This window comes from Macaca thibetana, chromosome 4 (genome assembly GCF_024542745.1).
Source record: "Macaca thibetana thibetana isolate TM-01 chromosome 4, ASM2454274v1, whole genome shotgun sequence".
NCBI lineage: Eukaryota > Metazoa > Chordata > Mammalia > Primates > Cercopithecidae > Macaca > Macaca thibetana.
Genome location: NC_065581.1, coordinates 121308512 through 121329048, shown reverse-complemented (window position 1 = coordinate 121329048; position 20537 = coordinate 121308512). Strand labels below are relative to the sequence as shown.

The following is a 20537-nucleotide window of genomic DNA, read 5'->3' as shown; positions in this document are numbered from 1 at the left end:
ATTGTACAATCATTCATTTCTATGATCCACCCTCTCAGCAAAATAAACTGCAGCTATCACTTTCCAAACGATGAAGTGAGACTTCTAAGTTTTTTATGGTGTCCCAATATTTCTCAGAACATTAAAAAGAAATAGCTTTTCAGTCTTCTTAAAATGTACTGCATCCAACTCAGTCTTTTTTTCCTTAGGTTAATTAAGATTCTCCTCCTGCACGAGGAGAAAGAATTTGGTCTGGGCTCTATTTAAAGTCCATGCCATGTGTAACCGAAGTGCCACTGGCTAAAAGCCTCTCTCTCTGCATTTCTCCTCTTTTTCAATCCTCAGGTGCTTTGGCAAGTAAAATACGCCGGAGGGATACTCTTGCTATCAAACTTGGCAACAGACCATCTAAGAAAGAATTAGAGGACAAAAACATCTTGCAGCGTACATCCGAAGAAGAGAGGCAGGAAATCCGACAACAAATTGGAACCAAGTTAGTCAGGTAATTGCTGACATTTTAGGGCAGTACTGACTAATTTGTATTTTTCTCCTTCCCAAAGCTTCCTACCTAACTGGGGTCATTGTGAATTCCTTATGTCCAGATACATCTGGCCTATTGGGTCTTTTAAAGTTGGTCTTGCATGATGAACCACTCGAGGAACTTATCCTTTGGCCCAGCTAGCCAGTGGCTTTCAGGTCACCAAAGCCTATTCCAGGGGTCAACAAACTTTTTTTTAAAGACCAATTGGCAAACATTTCAGGCTTTGCTGGCCAGACAGTCTCTGTTGCAGCTACTCAACTGCACTGCTGTAGCATAAAAGCAGACATAAATAATAGATAAACAAATGAGTGTGGCCATGTTCCAATAAAACTTTATTTATTCATAAAGCTGGATTTGGCCTGCAGATCACAGTTTGCTCAACAATCCTGGCCTAATTTATGCACTCACTAGCATTCCTGGGAATGCCATGAGGTTCTGCCTTGTGGGCTGTGAGACTATAGAAATATTAGTTCCCTTCAGTGGTCTGGCTTCATCCAAGTCAGGTAGCCATAACCCTCATATCTAAACATCCCCCTTCCGACTTCAAGTAAATGGGTCATCTGACATCTCTTCCTGCCTCCAACCATTGTATAGGATTTTTGTTTTTGCCACTGATGACTTTACAAGTCCCTTTAACTGGCATTTTTAATAGAAGTGAGCATTCATTCATGCCAAACGTCTTATTTTTGATGATCAGTTTAAGCATATGTGAGAATTAGTTGTTCTGCTGACTTATCTTACTCTGCATACCCAACAGGGTGCATAACTGGGAGAAAGGAACTGTCTAGAATCCCAGAGCAGGATTTGGAGGTAGGGGGAAAATTGCTGTCCTTGCTTGGAAGTGGTATAACTGGAGGCAGGATTGACATGGAGGCTGCTGACCATTTCTCCAGAGGAAGAGTAACCCCTAAGGCACCTCCTTACGGCTGAGTTGTGCAGAAAGGTGTCAGAGGCAGCAGCTGTGGCATCTATCTGAAGGAAAAGCACAGCCTACCAGGGAACCTCGGGAGAGGCTTAGAGGGTCTCTCTGTTCCGTAAGCCCTCTTGCAACTCTGGAAGCAATTTGGGAATGTTTACCAGTGGTCTCTCTCACTGTCATCTTAATTCAGCCCTAACCTGTGACCATTTCTGGCTTCGGGAAAGAGCCAGCAGAAGCAAGAGGGACCAAAGTGATTAATGGTATCAAGCTGGAAAAACCTACAAGTCTAATCTTGCCATCTTACCAAGGAAAAACAAGGGGCCTCTCTGAGGCACAGAGAGATTAAGGAAATTTCTCAAGGACATGCAGTTACTGAGTAGCAGAAACGGAATCAGAGTTTCGCTCCTGGGCTCTCTGCCCAATTTCTTTTGTACACTGTCTCCTGTTTTGTACTTTCTACTCTATGTAAGAGAGTATATGCTTCTAGGTTTTCTGATTGTTTTATTACTCTTGTTTATGTTTTGCCATGAAGAAGAATGTAAATCATTGAATAATATTTGCATAAAATAGTAATAGTATTATCATAGTAAGGAGTAAAAAAGTGTGAAGTATCATATACCCACCTCGATAAATGTCAAAGTAACCGTAAAGAAAATTTTGTAAGTTTTTGTTAAAAATCCTAAACAAATGAGGAGTTGTAATCCCAGCACTTTGGGAGGCCAAGGCAGGCGGATCACTTGAAGTCAGGAGTTCGAGACCAGCCTGGCCAACATGGTGAAATACCATCTCTACTAAAAATACAAATATTAGCCGGCTGTGATGATGGGCACCTGTAATCCCAGCTACTCAGGAGGCTGAGGCAGGAATTTGGAGGCGGAGGCTGCAGTGAGCCGAGATCGTACCACTGCACTCCAGCCTGGGCAACAAAGTGAGACTCCATCTCAAAAAACAACTAAAAAATAAATGTTAAAAAATATACTAAATATCTTACTCTAGGGAGAAATCCTAAAGTCATTTTCTTTAAAAATAGAAGCAAAGAAAAATGCCTTAACCTTACTGTGCTAAAAGTCTGGTCACAATTATTTGTGGTGAAGAAAAGGTATAAATTATAGGAAAGATAGACTGTTGTTATACATGGTTATATACCTAGAAAACTCTAAAAACTGACCCCAAATTGCTATATATAATAATTTCAGCAGGTTTGCTTGATGTAAGATTAACCTAAAAAATCAACATTATATTTATATAACATTGATACATAGAAGAAATCTCTCACAATGAAAAGGGAGATTGCAGTCACAGCAATAGCAACGACCACATTTTAAACACTTAACTCTTCACTTCACTCCAGGCCAAAGAAATCCATTTCCAGAAAATCATAGTGGAAGGAATGAAGGAATATATAACTAAATGGAAAGAGAGTAAACATTTTTATCAATGAAGAAAAATCAACAGACAGGTTAATCAAATGGGTAGCATGAAGTTTGAAGGACAATGGGTGTACTTTATAGAATCAAAGCATAATGGATTCATTCCATAAAATGAAACCTAATAGAAATAAATGTCACCTTTTTCAGTGTGGGCCAAAGAAAAACCATCTGCCAAGATAGGATGGGAGGTCTGTGGCCACAGATTGAAAAGATGTTTGGGGCTGTGATAAATGTAATGAAAATCATCATGAACACAACCATTGTGAGAGGTGGCTATTCAACATCCAAGCATGGGCTTATCCAGAACTGGCAGAAATACAGTCATAGGACAAGGCAGGAAAGAGCTCCTGCTTGGCCCCCATCTGTAAAACAGAGCTAACTAACCCAAGAGCTTGGGAGGATTAAAGGAGATGATACACTAATGGTTCTTTAGTATCTGGGTCATAGCAAGCCCTCAGAAAAATTAAATTTCTTATTATTCATTTAAATTATTATACATCAGTTAAACTAGTAAAGCACATTTAAAAATTAAACCCAATGTTGGCAAATTTGTGAGCAAGTAGGACACATATACATTGCCCTTTTTCAGTATTTCTGAAGAACAGTTTAACAATATGATAAGAGAATTGTGAGGCGGTCTGTTTCTTTGCATGGTAATTCCATTTGGTAACTATATAAAAAGTAAATAATCCAAAGGGGGAAAATGCTATATCTTACAAAGATGTTTATTACAAAGATATTTATAGTAATGATAAATTAAAACAAACCAGTGTTCAAAAACAAGGGACCAATGAAGAACACTGTGAGAAGCTGACACTGTGGAATCCCATAAAGTACCAGTTTTCTAAAGACTTCATCAAGGATGCCCTGGAAATGATACATAGGCATCTACTGGAAGAACCAGGGAAGTGTAGGTGTGTGTCTGGGCTGGGATGGGAGCATGGATGTGTGTCTGGGCTGGGATGGGAGTGTAGGTGTGTGTTTGGGCTGGGATGGGAGTATAGGTGTGTGTTTGGGCTGGGATGGGAGGAGGCTTCTCCATCCCAGATCTAACCATCCAACTAAGACAGCTTCTGTCTCTCTTACAGATTAGGATTCCACTGCAACCCCCAAAAGTTCGAAAGCCTTGATAAATACATAGACTATATCTGTCAAAAATGTCAATGGTCTGGGTGCAGTTGTTTCATGCCTCTAATTCCAGCACTTTGGGAGGCTGAGATGTGGATTGCGTGAGCCCGGAAGTTTGAGACCAGCCTGGGCAACATGGCAACACCCCATCTCTACCAAAAAAAGAAAAAATTAGTGGAGCTTGGTGGCATGCGCCTGTAGTCCCAGCTACTTGTGAGGCTGAGGTGGGAGGATCGCTTGAGTCCAGGAGGTAGAGGTTGCAGTGAGCTGAGATCATGCCACAGCACTCCAGCCTGGGCAACAAAGCCAGACCCTGTCTCACCGAAAAAAAAAAAAAAAAAAAAAAAAAAAGTTGATAGAGCAAAGTTTTCACTGTTATTAAAATGTAAATTTTACAGAATTATTTTTGTACAAACACAGCACATTTAAGCACTGTCATTGAAAGATAGTTCACCCACAGTTCTAGCCACAGGGAACTCCATGTCTAATGAGAGACAGAATTATATGTTGCACGATGGGGTCATGTGAAAAGCACAAACATCTAAGTCAAAGGATTTGAGTATGAATCCTGGCGCTAGCATTTACTAGTGTTTTACCTTAGGCAGGTTAGTTAATCTCTCATTTCCTCATCTGTAAAACTGAAACTGGGTGCTACCTTGCTGAACTGCTTTGAGGATTCCAGATCATATAAGCTAAGCACCTAGCACAGTACCTGGATTTTTAAAAGTATGACTAAGTGATAGCTGTAATTATTATTTTTATAACTGCCTGTGTGATAAGTGCTTTAATAGATGTATAGTCTGTGTATAAATTGCTGTAAATGAGCAAAGAACCAGAAGCCTTTAATTCTCACTTTCAGAAGAGGCCAAATACATATCTTCAAGATATTATTTTAATCATCTATAAGATTTCAGTAGATGGAAAAGGAGAGAAAGATATTCAGATGGAGGAGACACCATAGATAAAAGAAATGTGGCTTATTGTGGGCGTAATATAGAGTACAGTATATTCATAATAGAGATATGTAGCACAGGATACATGGGGACATGGATGGCAGAAAACGTGGCTGGCATAGAGATAGATGTTCAACAAGTTCTTTTGTCTGCTCAATTAAGTTAGTTTCAAGGTAGCTCTGATGAAGATCATAGTTTAGCATATTCATGAGATATTTAAAGTATTAATTTCAGTTCTTCTTACCATTTTTGTCATAACCATAAACATTTAGAATTAGTAGTACTATCCTTATATTAAGATTACCCAGCCAGGCACAGCATCCTATTTTAGACCCTAATGAGCTATATATTAATTAAGCTATAAGCTAAGCTGTAACAGAGACCAAAAACTATAGTGGTCCAAACCAGGTATGTGTATTTCTTTTTCACATGACCGTCTCCAGGTAGGTGGGCCATCCAGCATGGTTGGGAACTCGGCTCCTTGAAGTCAGCCTAGCTCCTACGTTCATTCTGTCTTGCTGCTCTCCCATCCCCTGGATGGTCTCATCTGCATGATCAAAGCTGGCTCACATCATCAGGCTGAAGTTCTAGCCTGTGGAAAAAGGAAAGAGAAAGAAGGGAACATGCACCCAGGCATTTTAAGGATGAGAAGGGGAAGTCACAAACATCATTCTGCTCACATCCCATTGCAGAAACTCAGTCACAGCACGATACCTGGCTTCTAGGGAGGCAGAAGTCTGTAGTCAGGTACCTATCTAACATCCAGACCAATCTGTTGCTAAAAGGAAGGGAGACTGTGTAATGGGGGTCGGTGAGTAGCCTCAGCCATGATCTGTAGTCTCCAAACTAATGGGAAAGAGACTTTTATTTTGCAGCTTTAAAAATGGATTTTTATTTCTCAAAACATGAAAAATAGAGCTTTGTTGTTTTATTTCGAGTCTCCTACTAGGGTACCTCATTTTTAACCTGTAATATATCCTTTTTGTCATCATAGGAGGCTGAGCCAGAGGCCCACAACTGAAGAATTAGAGCAAAGAAACATCCTAAAACGTGAGTATTCTATACTATAGAATGATTCCTTGTGTAATCATTAACAAGCTGCCTCTACAGATGATCCATTTATCAGTAAGAAACCATCATATATTCGTTTACTCAAGATGGATTGAAATAGTCCATTTATGTCACATTTATATGTAATTGTTTATATATTTTTTAAATTTCTTGAATTTCATATTTTATTTTATGGCTTTGAGCCTTACATCCCCCCACCAGACCAGAGTCATAGTCATGACAATTGTGTTTAAGAAAGATGAAATATATTCCATGTATTCCTTCACCCAAATATTAAATAGAAAAAGAATGCTCTGGTCTTCTTGCAAATAAATGTCAAAGAAAAGGCCAAAGGAATCCACAAAGAAACAAATCAAACATTCCTATATTAATATTCTTAATGATAGTTTGTTGCTAGTTTAACAAATGACTCAATTCAAAATAAAATTTTCAATCCATTGCATTTTCCTATGTTGTGAAAACTCGGCTTCCTTCTTGAGTTGTTTATAATTTCTCAGCACTAAAACGTTCTCCATTCATTCTCCTACTTTATTTTCCCATTCTGTTTTCTCCTCTGTTCTCTTTGACCTTAGTTTTTACTCGTCCCTGCAGTAGTATTTATTGGAGTTGGTATGTTAAAACTATAAAACTAATAGAAATACAGTTTGTCATGCTATCATGTGTCAATGTGGTCAGGCATTGCAGTGAGTTAAGAAACAGATATTTTTAAATTGAGCCTACCTGTAGTTTTATATATTGTTAACTTGGTTTCAAAAGGTCTTTTTATTGTGTGGAATATCAAAGAAGAGGGATGGGTAAAATTCTGAATAGTGCTACAATGGTAGTGACCCATGGTGTGGCGGAAATCTTTGTCAGCCAGGCTTTTCGAGTTATCTTGGCCTGCTAGAAGACCCCTCCTCTCCAATCCAAGATACTTTCTTTCCTTTAGGGAAGAAAGATTTTAGTAGCATATTGTATTACAGTTGTTAGTACAAAATCAATTCAACAATGAATATGAACTACCATTCAGTGAGAGCAACTACCATCCACCCAGTCTATGGGATCACTTTCTTTGGAATGCTTTTTTCTGGCTTTTTTTGAACATAACTAGAATACAGCCCCAGGAAGGACTTAAGTGGCTACTAATGTATAGAAGAGCCAGTTTGGAGCAGGAAAAATTTGTGATTAGAAAAGTAGGAAAATTTTGTGTTTTTGCTTTGCTGAGGAAGAGTAGAAGCAGCATCTAATTTTGACAACAAAACAAACCAAAAAGGTTCATTGCTTTCCATGATAGGTTCCTGGGAAATACTTGTTGAATTTTTAAGCATGCTCAAATGCAGACCCTAAGCTCCTAAAAAACACAAAGATTATGTCTTACTGGATGCCTGCTCTAATACCTAGAAGAAGAAAGGAAGGGCACATTTTGGGTAATTCTTTCTTGATCCTGTGAGATAAATAGTGCCAAACCACACTAGAGTTTGGTTGTCTGAGGAACTGTTTCATAGATCTAGAAACTTACCGTGCATTGATCTTAAGGGCTGCATTGGCCTTTATATCCTGTTTTCCTAGAGGTTTGGGAAAGAGTGAGACACTTCAGATTCGACTCCAGCCCTTTTTTTCCTTCCTTCTAAGTTCACCTAAGCATGTTTATTTCTGGAAACAGAGGCATATTTCCAGCCTGGAGAGGCTGATAACTGGCTTATGATCTCCTGACCCAGTATTATATAGCCAAGGGAGGCGGAAGAAAACTGGGAGAGGTCATCTTTCCCTGAGCAGTCACAGGAAACTGAATGGCCTAACTTAGAAACACTCTACTCAGCCCGTTTGCTTCTTGGTTCTTCCACATTGATTGCTCTTGTTTGATGTTTGTATGTTTCATCTCAGCATTTGTTCAAGAACAGTGGAAAAGTGTGTGATACGGTGTGGTTTTTAAGGACAGTTACTTTAACTAGGTCATCTTTTTTTTTTTTTCCCAAGACAGAGCCTCGCTCTGTTGCCCAGGCTGGAGTGCAGTGGCATGATCTCGGCTCACTGCAACCTCCGCCTCTCGGGTTCAAGTGATTTTCCTGCCTCAGCCTCCTGAGTAGCTGGGACTACAGGTGTGTATCACCACACCTGACTAATTTTTGTATTTTTAGTAGAGACAAGGTTTTGCTATGTTGGCCAGGCTGCTCTCAAATTCCTGACCTCGCGATTCACCTACCTCGGCCTCCCAAAGTGCTGGGATTATGGTTGTGAGCTACTGTGCCCGGCCCTAACTAGGTCATCTTTTCTTGACGAACTAGAAAACTAACTTACAGAATTAAACGTTCAGCAACTTTTAGAGTCCATCCCTAGTTTAATGAACATGAGTCCAGATGCCGATAAATGCCATTAGTTTTCATTGACCACAGGACAAATTATATTTCTTAGTGTCATGCACCATACTAGTCCTTACTTGATGTCTTTCCTAATTATTTTGGTGATACTAGAGCTTGTTAAAAAAAGACATATTACATATATGTATTTATATTATATTATATTACATTTAGTTATGCATTTTAGAACCAGTTCCTAAAAACTGATAAAATAGAAAGCAAGTTTTGGTACTTAAAAGGTCAACTTTTGCTAGTTAAGAAAGGTGATGTATTTAGCTGAGAATGTAATTCTAGCTATGTCTTATATAGAGAAAAATGAATTAAGCCATTGAGTTCTGCATATATTTTTCCCCAACATTTTACTATGAAAATTTTTAAACATGAAGAAAAGTTGAAGGAATTTTACAGTAAATCCACATATATCTGCCATCTATAGTCTATCATTAACATCTTGCTTTATGACATATCTATGCATCTGTTGATCCAGCTTTTTTTAATGCACTTACCAAAACAGAGATATAGACCAATGGAACAGAACAGAGTCCTCAGAAATAATACCACACATCTACAGCCATCTGATCTTTGACAAACCTGAGAGAAACAAGAAATGGGGAAAGGATTCCCTATTTAATAAATGGTGCTGGGAAAATTGGCTAGCCATAAGTAGAAAGCTGAAACTGGATCCTTTCCTTACTCCTTATACGAAAATTAATTCAAGATGGATTAGAGACTTAAATGTTAGACCTAATACCATAAAAACCCTAGAGGAAAACCTAGGTAGTACCATTCAGGACATAGGCATGGGCAAAGACTTCATGTCTAAAACACCAAAAGCAACGGCAGCAAAAGCCAAAATTGACAAATGGGATCTCATTAAACTAAAGAGCTTCTGCACAGCAAAAGAAACTACCATCAGAGTGAACAGGCAACCTACAGAATGGGAGAAAATTTTTGCAATCTACTCATCTGACAAAGGGCTAATATCCAGAACCTACAAAGAACTCAAACAAATTTACAAGAAAAAAACAAACAACCCCATCAAAAAGTGGGCAAAGGATATGAACAGACATTTCTCAAAAGAAGACATTCATACAGCCAACAGACACATGAAAAAATGCTCATCATCACTGGCCATCAGAGAAATGCAAATCAAAACCACAATGAGATACCATCTCACACCAGTTAGAATGGCGATCATTAAAAAGTCAGGAAACAACAGGTGCTGGAGAGGATGTGGAGAAATAGGAACACTTTTACACTGTTGGTGGGATTGTAAACTAGTTCAACCATTATGGAAAACAGTATGGCGATTCCTCAAGGATCTAGAACTTGATGTACCATATGACCCAGCCATCCCATTACTGGGTATATACCCAAAGGATTATAAATTATGCTGCTATAAAGACACATGCACACGTATGTTTATTGCAGCACTATTCACAATAGCAAAGACTTGGAATCAACCCAAATGTCCATCAGTGACAGATTGGATTAAGAAAATGTGGCACATATACACCATGGAATACTATGCAGCCATAAAAAAGGATGAGTTTGTGTCCTTTGTAGGGACATGGATGCAGCTGGAAACCATCATTCTTAGCAAACTATCACAAGAACAGAAAACCAAACACCGCATGTTCTCACTCATAGGTGGGAACTGAACAATGAGATCACTTGGACTCGGGAAGGGGAACATCACACACCGGGGCCTATCATGGGGAGGGGGGGGGGGGGGAGGGGGGAGGGATTGCATTGGGAGTTATACCTGATGTAAATGACGAGTTGATGGGTGCAGCACACCAACATGGCACAAGTATACATATGTAACAAACCTGCACGTTATGCACATGTACGCTACAACTTAAAGTATAATAATAATAAATAAATTAAAAAAAAAAAAAAAAAACACCCACATGAGGCCAGGTAAGGTGGCTTATGCCTGTAATCCCAAAGCCTTGTAAGGCCAAGGCAGGAGAATTGCTTGAGGCCAGGAGTTTGAGACCAGCCTAGGCAATATAGTGAGATCTCATCTCCACCAAAAATTGAAAAAACAAAATATCGACATGGAAACATGTAAAAAACAAAAAGAGAAATGAATCCACAAAAAGTTTGGCTTTTTGAACCCCTTTTACCTGAACTAACAACTCAAGAAGATAATATTCCAGTTGTTGATATTTTTGTATTTTTCTTTCTTCTCCTTTTAGCTCATCCACAAAATTCTCTGGGTAATATTGCTCGCCAGGCACGTTTCCTGTGGTGCTTGCTGCTGTTTAACCACATGTATTATTTGTTTATTTATTGGAAATGCTTCCTGCAGCTTGTCTAAAATGTTCACCCCTCTCTATTCTGATGAGAGTTACTGAGAGCAAGATTTGTCAATGAACCATGTCACTTCCTTCATGAGTATCCCTCCAGCCTGTTTAAATTAACCGGAAAGATTTACATCCTACTTTATAATTAGTCCTCTAGTGAATCAAAAAATGAAGGAAGCATGCAAAAAACTTGGTGAATTTTCAAATACTGAGTTTAAGGTTTAACCTTGACTGTATGAGAGATTTTACAATGACTGTTTAATAAGAGTCAGAGAAACTGTCATGGTAGCTCATGCTGGTAATCCCAGCTACTTGGGAGGCTGAGGCAGGAGGATCACTTGAGTCCTGGAGATCAAGACAAGCTTGGGCAACACAGGGAGAGCCCATCTCTGCAAAATAAAAGGAAAGGTTCAGAGGAACAGTCATGTTGGCTTCCTTCTACCTCTCACCCTCGTCCTCTAACTTCACTAAAAGTAGAATTTTGAACATGGAAAACGTAAAGAAGTCAGTTTCTGATGTCAAAAATGAATTCAATTCCCTAACTAGTAGCACTAGTTGGACAATATGCTTAATAAGACAAAACTATCAAATATTCCCTTCAAGGAGATGTCATTTTTGCATATTCAATGAAGACTGGAGCATTCATTAGCTTTGGGATGTATTATATCCAATTTTTTAATCTTTGAAAAATACCTTAAAAATATAGCATAAACACCATACAGGAAGAGTTGACAAAAATGTTTTAAGAATTATATTTTTGTTTTTATTAACAATGTCATCAATATCACTAACAATATCATCAATTTTTATCAACAATATCAACAATTTTATTTTCACTATCACGTCGCCTTGTAAAGCTCTGGTTTAAATCACAGGAACCACAGTGTGGCTTTTGTTTATTATGTATTTTGACAATCCACAAGCTTTATCCAACTCATATGAGGTAATTCTTTGAACCTAAGTATGCATTTTTAAGGATATGAAAGGATATATATTTTGTGAAGCAATTAAAAACCTACAGTACTTTCGTAGGAAGAAATTTAAATTATAACCAAATTTGTTTGGCACAAAATGAAAGGATATTAACTCATTGTTTCTTATCTTGTGGGTGATTACAGTTTATGTTCACTCGTTGTCTAATCACCTTCTTTCTTTCTTATGCATTAAAGTTATTATTTCAGAAGAACATAGAAACTTTTCCCTGTTCAGAGAAGGAAAACTGATGAAGAATTTAGCCTGTTTAACTAACAAATACAGATGTTGCAAATATTGAATACTGATATTTTATTCACAATAAAAATAGTCTTAGTTGTAAGAAGTCTATTTGAATTTTAAAATAAATATATTTCATACCTATCATGGATTAAAAATTTTGTTTTCATTGAACCCGGGAGGCAGAGGTTGCAGTGAGCCAAGATCGCACCACTGCACTCTAGCCTGGGTGACAGAGCAAGACTCTGTCTCAAAAAATAAAATAAAATAAAAACAAAAATAAATAAATAAACACATAGAAGAAGCTTTCCTTTTTCAACCTTTTAGTCAAGCCTTTATACAGCATTATTTTCCTTCAAAAGAGTTCATAATAGCACTTTCTAAAACACAATCTTTCATAAGCATCGGTATCCAAGAAGCAAAATGTATGCTCATTGATCGAACAGATGATGAGCTAAAGGAAGCAACAGAGAGAAGTTCCTCAAGTAAGCAACAACCAGCAAAACCTGAAGGGGTGTTTATTTCTTTAAAAATTTTGGACATTTTTCTTTAAATCCCATCTGTTGGGCAGCATAAAATTGTACTACTTGGTGAATCACTAGAGAAAGAGAAGACTTTGGAAAGGCAAAGTCACAAGAAAATAAATAATTTCCACCCACAGTACATCATAACCTCATTTAGAACATTCTGCTTTGAAAGCAAAGTCCAAGGAAATGCTTACATTCTGCTTCTATGGAAACCAAGGAAGACAAATCAAATATTTTGGTTGGATTTGAGTGGAAATCAGCAGCTCAGACATGCATCGGATGGTTCTAATTTGCTCTTTTAATATGTCTCAGATTTTCACATGAAGGGCAGATCCAGAAGTAAATTTTCATCTGAATTCTGGTAAATTGTACTTATAAGCCCATGAGATGATCAACAATAGAGGGCTTTCATTAGAATATGGGCATTCCTGTGGTTTTTTTTAAGAATACAACAAGACATCAGGAAGCAAAAACATTTAAAATTAGTAAAGCAAACCAGTCCTACAAAAAAAGCGTGTGTGTGTGTGTGTATGTGTGTGTATGTGTGTGTGTGTATGTGTGTGTGTGTATAAGATGATCAACCTTTCTACAAAATCTTTCGATAACTTTTTAACAATGTTGGTGAAGTGTTTGATCATTATTTGTTAGAATCACATGATTGTGGCCTGATATACTTTTCTGATTATAAAATCATCTATAGTAACTGTCATCATGACTTTCCTCCTTTAATAAACAGAAAAGAATGAAGAAGAGGAACAAGAAGCAAAAATGGAACTTAAACGCAGACTCAGCAGAAAGGTAATGAAGTTGTGACTATTAATGAGCATACGTGTTTTGAGATATATTTTGTTTAAAAAAAAAAATACTAATCCTCTCTCTGTATGTAAATCAGATGTTTAGAAATAATTATTCCTATTAGTCTATAAGCATAGACAACAAAATCACCAGCCTGGGCAACATGGTGAAACCCTATCTCTACAAAAAATACAAAAATTAGCTGGCATGGTGGCACATGCCTGTAGTTCCAGCTACTCAGGAGGCTGAGGTGGGGAGATTGCTTCAGCCTGGGAGGTGGAGGTTGCTATGACCTGATATCATGCCATTGCACTCCAGGCTGGGAGACAGAATGAGACTCTGTCTCAAAAAAAGTAACTAAATAAAATAAATAAATATAATGCACGTGCTATAAATGATGTTTATAATTGCATGTTGTGTTAATTTTGAAAAATTAACAAGGGTTTTAAATTGCATTTACTCTATGAAAATATGTACTCTGTGTGAAAATTTTTAAAGATAAAAAAAAGAAAAAAATAAAATCGTATGTCTTTAATTCAGAGATAGCCATTATTAATATTTCAATGCATATATTTCTATTTTTAAAAATTGTTTTGAGTCAGGTGCAGTGTCTTGCACCCATAGTCCCAGCTACTTAGAAGCTGAGTCAGGAGGATTGCTTGAGCCCAGGAGGTCAAGACCAGCCTGGAGTGAGGCCTTGTTTCAAAAAAAAAAAAAGAATTAATTAAAAATTAATCTCGATCTCGCTTGATTAGAGCAATGATAAAAGAAAAAAAAGAAGTGGAAAAATTTTTAATTATAATAAAAATTATTTCTTAAAATGCTCACACTTTCCATTTAGTGTTGGAAATATTAAACAAATAAATATTTCGTTACTCCTGAACATTTCCCACTATTCCACATCACAGCTGGGTAAGTAATTTATTAAGTGAACTTGATATCCAGCCTGCCTGCTACAGTGCTACCCAGATTGACAAATGTCTTACCTGCCAAACTCAGACAATTGTTGCCACTTATTTATGAATGTATAAATCTGATGTTAGAGCCATCACTTTTTTCTGTGTTAAAAAAATAATAGCCTTTGAAAAAATCAAGCACCATCAGAGTTTATATTTCATTATAAATCCTTCTAATAATTCTTCAGGCATACCCTATGCACCTAAAAATGGATAAAGTGACTAAAATGTGACATCTCCATGAAGTGTGACCTGACCCACATTTTTGTAGGCTGGAATCGGGGAGTCTTCAACAAAAGCATTCCAAGGCAGATGGAGGTGGCAATGCTTCATTCCCACAGAAAAGCTATGGGACTATGTCGAAAGTGGTTCTGTTTTTCAAGGAAAAAGATCCTTTATTTATCCATCGTATTAGTCCATTTTCACACTGCTGATAAAGACATACCTGAGACTGGGAAGAAAAAGAGATTTAATTGGACTTATAGTTCCACATGACTGGTGAGGCCTCAGAATCATGGCAGGAGGCGAAAGGCACTTCTAACGTGGCAGTGGCAAGAGAAAATGAGGAGGAAGCAAAACGGGAAACTCCCGATAAACATATCAGGTCTCGTGAGACATTTTGACTATCACAAGAATAGAATGGGAAAGACCAAGCCCCATGATCCAATTACCTTCTCCTGGGTCCCTCCCACAACACGGGAGAATTCTGGGAGATACAATTCAAGTTCAGATTTGGGTGGGGACACAGCCAAACCATATCATTCTGCCCTTGGCCCCTCCAAATCTCACGTCCTCACGTTTCGAAACCAATCATGCCCTCCCAACAGTCCACCAAAGTCTTAACTCATTTCAGCGTTAACCCAAAAGTCCACAATCCAAAATCTCATCTGAGACAAGGTAAATCCCTTCCACCCATAAGCCTGGAAAATCAAAAGCAAGTTAATTACTTCCTAGATAAAATGGGGGTACAGGTATTGGGTAAATACAGCTGTTCCAAATTGACCAAAACAAAGGGGTTGCAGGGCCCATGGAAAGTCTGAAATCCAGTGGGGCAGCCAAATTTTTAAGCTCCAAAATTATCCTTTGAATCCAGGTTTCACATCCAAGTCACACTAATGCAAGAGGTGGGTTCCCATGGTCTTGGGCAGCTCCACCCCTGTGGCTTTGCACGGTACAGCCTCCCTCTTGGCTGCTTTCACAGGCTAGCGTTGAGTGTCTGCAGCTTTTCTAGATGCGTGGTACATGCTGTCAGCAGATCTACCATTCTGGGGTCTGGAGGACAATGACCCTCTTTGCACAGCTCGACTAGGCAGTGCCCCAGTAGGGACTCTGTGTGGGGGTTCCAAACCCACATTTCCCTTCTGCACTGCCTAGCAGAGGTTCTCCATGAGGCCCCCCTAACCCTGCCCATGGCAAACTTTGGCCTGGACATTCAGGCATTTCCATACCTCTTCTGAAATCTAGGCAGAGGTTCCCAAACCTCAATTCCTGACTTCTGTTCACCCGCAAGCTCAACACCATGTGGAAGCTGCCAAGGCTTAGGGCTTCCACTCTCTGAAGCCACAGCCCGAGCTCTACATTTGCCCCTTTCAGTCACAGGTAGAGTGGCTGGGGCACAGGGCACCAAGTCCCTAGACTGAACACAGCACAGGACCCAGGGCCCTTCCCACAAAACCACTTTTTCCACCTGGGCCTTGAGGCCTGTGATGGGAGGAGCTGTCATGAAGGTCTCTGACATGGCCTGGAGACATTTTCCCCCATGGCCTTCAGGATTAACATTAGCCTCCTTGCTACTTATGCAAATTTCTGCAGTCAGCTTGAATTTCTCCTCAAAAAATGGTTTTTTTCTACTGCATCTTCAGGCCGCAAATTTTCTGAACTTTTATGCTCTATTTCCCTTTTAAAATGGAATGCTTTTAACAGCATCCAAGTCACCTTTTGAATGCTTTGCTGTTTAGAAATTTCTTCTGCCAGATACCCTAAATCATCTCTCTCAAGTTCAAAGTTTCACAAATCTCTAGGGCAGGGGCAAAATGCCACCATTCTCTTTGCTGAAACATAATAAGAGTCACCTTTGCCCCAGTTCTCAACCAGTTCCTCATCTCCATCTGAGACCACCTCAGCCTGGACCTTATTGTCCATATTGCTATCAGCATTTTTGTCAAAGCCATTCAACAAGTCTCTAGGAGGTTCCAAACTTTCCCACGTTTTCCTATCTTCCTCTGAGCCTTCCAAACTGTTCCAACATCTGCCTGTTACCCAGTTCCAAAGTTGATTCCACAGTTTTGAGTATCTTTTTAGGAACACCCCACTCCTGGTACCACTTTACTGTATTAGTCTGTTTTCTTGCTGCTGATAAAGACATACCCTAGACTGGGAAGAAAAAGAGGTTTAACTGGACTTACAGTTCCATATGGCTGGGGAGGCCTCAGAATCCTGACAGGAGACAAAAGGCATTTCTTAGATGGTGGCAGCAAGATAAAATGAGGAGAAAGCAAAAGCAGAAACCCCTCATAAACCCATCAGATCTCAGGAGACTCATTCACTGTCATGAGAATAGCATGGGAAAGACCAGCCCTCATGATTCAATTACCTTCCCCTGGATCCCTCCCACAACATGTGGGAATTCTGGAGATACAATTCAAGTTGAGATTTGGGTGAGGACACAGCCAAACTGTATCTTTTTTTTTTCTCAAAGCCCATTAATGTCAAATAATGATCAAACTGAAAGACTATTGACTCCGTTTCTAGGGATGACTGTAGTCTTCAATGGCCCTTAAGTTACCATCTGTAGACAAGCAATCACCCCTCCTCATTGCCCTGGGCACTCTTGTGATACACATGATCTTTCTCAATCCAGCTGGGCCCCTCCATGAGGCAGCAGTGCCTGCCCTTACCCTCTGCACCCACTTGCTTCCACCATACATAGCTCCATGGTGTAGGTGCAGGTCAGCCCGTAGCATTTGGTAGCTACCCCATAACTGGGACAGTCCTGAGGACAAGACTGGATGGAGAATTTCTAACCTATGTTGCCACTGGTCACTTTCCTTCTAGCCAGTTCTTGGGAGCAAGGGCTTCTCTACCTCCTTATTTCCACCTGCCCCAAAGTGGCAGCAAGAAGATAGCAATATAGATTGGACAGCAACTAGACTATAACAGATCACTTAGATTATTCTCTCTCTTGTCCATTGCCTACCAGGGCTCTATGAAGATAGAGGGAGCCATAGTTGGCATATCCCTGCTCAAGTGGGCTCAGGGTATGGGCCTAGGCCTTCTAAAAGTCCTTGAGTGCTTTGAATGTTAGAATATTGGCTTAGTTCAGAAGGAAACTGAGGCCCAGGAAAGGGCTGTTAATGACTACAGAATGTAGACCCAGTGCAAAATAAGGAGTATCTCTGGACAGGTGTTGTGGCTTATGCCTGTAACCCCAGCACTTTGGGAGACTGGGATGGGAGAATTGCTTGAGCCCAAGAGTTCAAGACCATCCTGGGCAACATAGAGAGACCCCCCATTCTGTTCAAATAAAAAAATAAATAAGCAGTATCTCCAAAGAGGACCACTTAGATGATGGGTAGTCTGGCTGTATACAGAGTATATATGAGAGAGAAAATATATGAAAATGGGCCTTATGACTACAATAGAGGTCTAAGTCTACCTCTCTGGAGATAACTGTGATACCGCCTAACTGAGAAAAACCAAAATGGGAGTGAACCTCTGTCACAGAGAGTAGATAATGCCTGTTTACCAGGGGGCCAGCTTTCTTTCACCTGTCAGAATCTTATTCTTCGGTTTGAGAAAGGAACCAGAGAGAAAAGCAATATAATTATAAATTTGAATCTGGCGAAGACCACAAGGAGGAGGGACCCAAGTTGTTAGAAGTATCTTGAAGGTTGGAGTTGATTTTAAGCAGTGATGGTCTCAAGGAAGTACAGTTCTCCATCAACTCTCCCCTCCCCATTCCTGTACATTGGTTTTTCTGGCCAAGGGCATGTGTCCTATTGGGGCCTTGTCCTTATTATGAATATCTTAAGGACAGCTGTGCTGTAGGCATACCCTTTATTGGACCCTTTCTATGTCATAACTTTTTTTTTTTGAGACAGAGTCTTGCTGTGTCACCCAGGCTGGCGTGCAGTGGCACGATCTTGGCTCACTGCAAGCTCCGTCTCCTGGGTTCACACCGTTCTCCTGCCTCAGCCTCCCGAGTAGCTGGGACTACAGGTGACTGCCACCACACCCAGCTAATTTTTTTTTGTATTTTTAGTAGAGATGGGGTTTCACTGTGTTAGCCAGGATGATCTCGATCTCCTGACCTCGTGATCCACCCGCCTCGGCCTCCCAAAGTGCTGGGATTACAGGCGTGAGCCCCGGCGCCTGGCCTGTATGTCATAACTTTGTACATTTCTGAGTGTATGGGTTTAATATTATAGGAACAGGCTTTTATTCCCATTTCTAAAAGTTTTTTAGAAAAACTTTTAGAAGTTTTGCCTTGATAATTCAATCCATGGCTTTTGCCTTGATAATTGAATCACCAAACCAGCCATTCTGTATCTGGGTTACTATTGTGTCTGTGCATTGCATATTCCTTGCGTCAGGGATGATAGACCTTTATCACAGTGCCAGGCAAGTTGGGGAAAATAGCATAATGCAGGTAGTTGCCAAAGACTGTGACCTATCTGAAACGATGATTTTTTATAGTCTCAAAAATTAGGGCACACGGCTTTCTAGTTCTCATTAGAAATTCCCAAGATGCTGTTGCCTTTTTTTTTTTTTTTTTTTTTTGATGCCTGAAAGTGACCTTATTTAACCATAACTTTGAAGTGTTCTCTATAGAATACTTGCCACCATGAGGCTGTAAGCGGTTTACTGAACTCTGCCTTTTTCCTTGTCCTCCTGCAGCTCAGCCTGAGACCCACAGTGGCAGAGCTACAAGCTCGAAGGATCCTGCGATTTAACGAGTATGTAGAAGTCACAGATTCTCCCGACTATGACCGCCGAGCAGACAAGCCCTGGGCCAGGTTAACACCTGCAGACAAGGCAAGAATCCCAGTGGATTTCGTGTTGATTGTGTTGCTTTTCTGGAAGCTTCAATATCCACATTCCCCCTACTTAAGTCATCCTAGGGGATGAGATCTTACCAAATATTACAACTGTTTTCTGCCTCTGATTATTTAAGCCAGTTAAAGTGATACATTTAGTGATATCAATGTAGTTCTTTCAACTAAGTCTCAGAGAAAAGTAGTTCTTATTTACCATAAAACCCACCTGCTTTCATACCTGGATGGGGAGGGCTTTCTCACATCCAGGATTTATCCTTACTCTTAGAAAATATAACTTATACCACTTATCATTTTAAACGGATATGTTAACAATAGAAAGGCCTGATCTTTGTCAAGACTGGCACACTTTTAATAGAAATGACAAGACAGCAAATAGTTTAGGCTATGTGGGCCATACAATCTTTGTTGCAACTGCCCAGTCCTGCCATTGTAGCATGAAAACAGCCACAGACAATGCGTAATTGAATGGATATGTATATGTTCCAATAAAACTTTATCTACAAAAACAAATGGTGGGCCAAATTTGGCCTGCAGGTCAGGCTTACCAACCCCTACTCTAAATCATTGCACACAGTTCCTAAAAAATGAAAAATATAGTGGGTTCTATCAATGTAGAAAGACTTTTATCTTATAAGTACTATTGTTCCATAGGCAAAGATTCTTGCCAACCATTTGTTTTTAAATTGTTCTAATTTTTCTCTCTTAGCAAAATCTGGTATTGAATAAACTCATGCTATACCCAGTTTTTTTTTTTTAATCGTAAGTACTTTTGCTTAAACATGCCATGTCTTAATGCTAAAACTAGGAAGCTTCATTATTTAAAGTACCTACTGTGTATCAAGCACATACTGGAGATACAGATTCAGAAATCCTTAGCTCATAAGTAGAAATGAAAAGTAAGAGGAATAAGATCACAAAGGAAGAATGTTCAGAACAAGAGTAGAGGAGAAGGAGGCTGAGAAAAGCACTCCAGGGACGTTTTAGGAAGAAGCAGCAGAAAAATATTGAGAAGAAATGTCTGTGAGGTGGGGAAAGAGGAGAAGCTCATAGCACAGCAGCTTGGAAGTACTGTCAGGGAGGGCGGCCATGTGTGTGCAGTGACATGGTGAGAGGAAGCATTTTGGTGGCCTGATGGATGGAAGCCTGTGATGGAGACAACGAGGATCAAACACAATCCTGAGAATTTGGGCTCTGAAGGGTAGCAGTATAATAAGGCAGTTGTTCAACGTATGGCTGGTGATTGTGAAGGTTAATAAGCTTGGGTACGTAAATTTGGAAAACGAGATACGGTATCAAGGGAGTGATTTTTTTTTTTAATTTA

At 39.5% G+C, this 20537-nt stretch overlaps 2 protein-coding genes across 8 annotated transcripts in view; both read left to right on the top strand.

The window, feature by feature from the left end:
* LTV1 (LTV1 ribosome biogenesis factor) overlaps window positions 1-20537 on the top strand; it is a 387175-nt gene that overhangs the window by 289292 nt on the left and 77346 nt on the right. The window lies entirely within an intron of this gene.
* The window catches only part of PHACTR2 (phosphatase and actin regulator 2), a 229881-nt gene that overhangs the window by 165626 nt on the left and 43718 nt on the right, over window positions 1-20537 (top strand). For all 7 annotated transcript variants that reach the window (XM_050787367.1, XM_050787371.1, XM_050787368.1 and 4 more), the window contains 4 exons: window positions 325-481; window positions 5945-6000; window positions 13145-13206; window positions 19056-19193. In XM_050787367.1, coding sequence (XP_050643324.1) covers window positions 325-481; window positions 5945-6000; window positions 13145-13206; window positions 19056-19193 — 413 coding nt within the window. The remainder of the gene's footprint in view (window positions 1-324; window positions 482-5944; window positions 6001-13144; window positions 13207-19055; window positions 19194-20537) is intronic.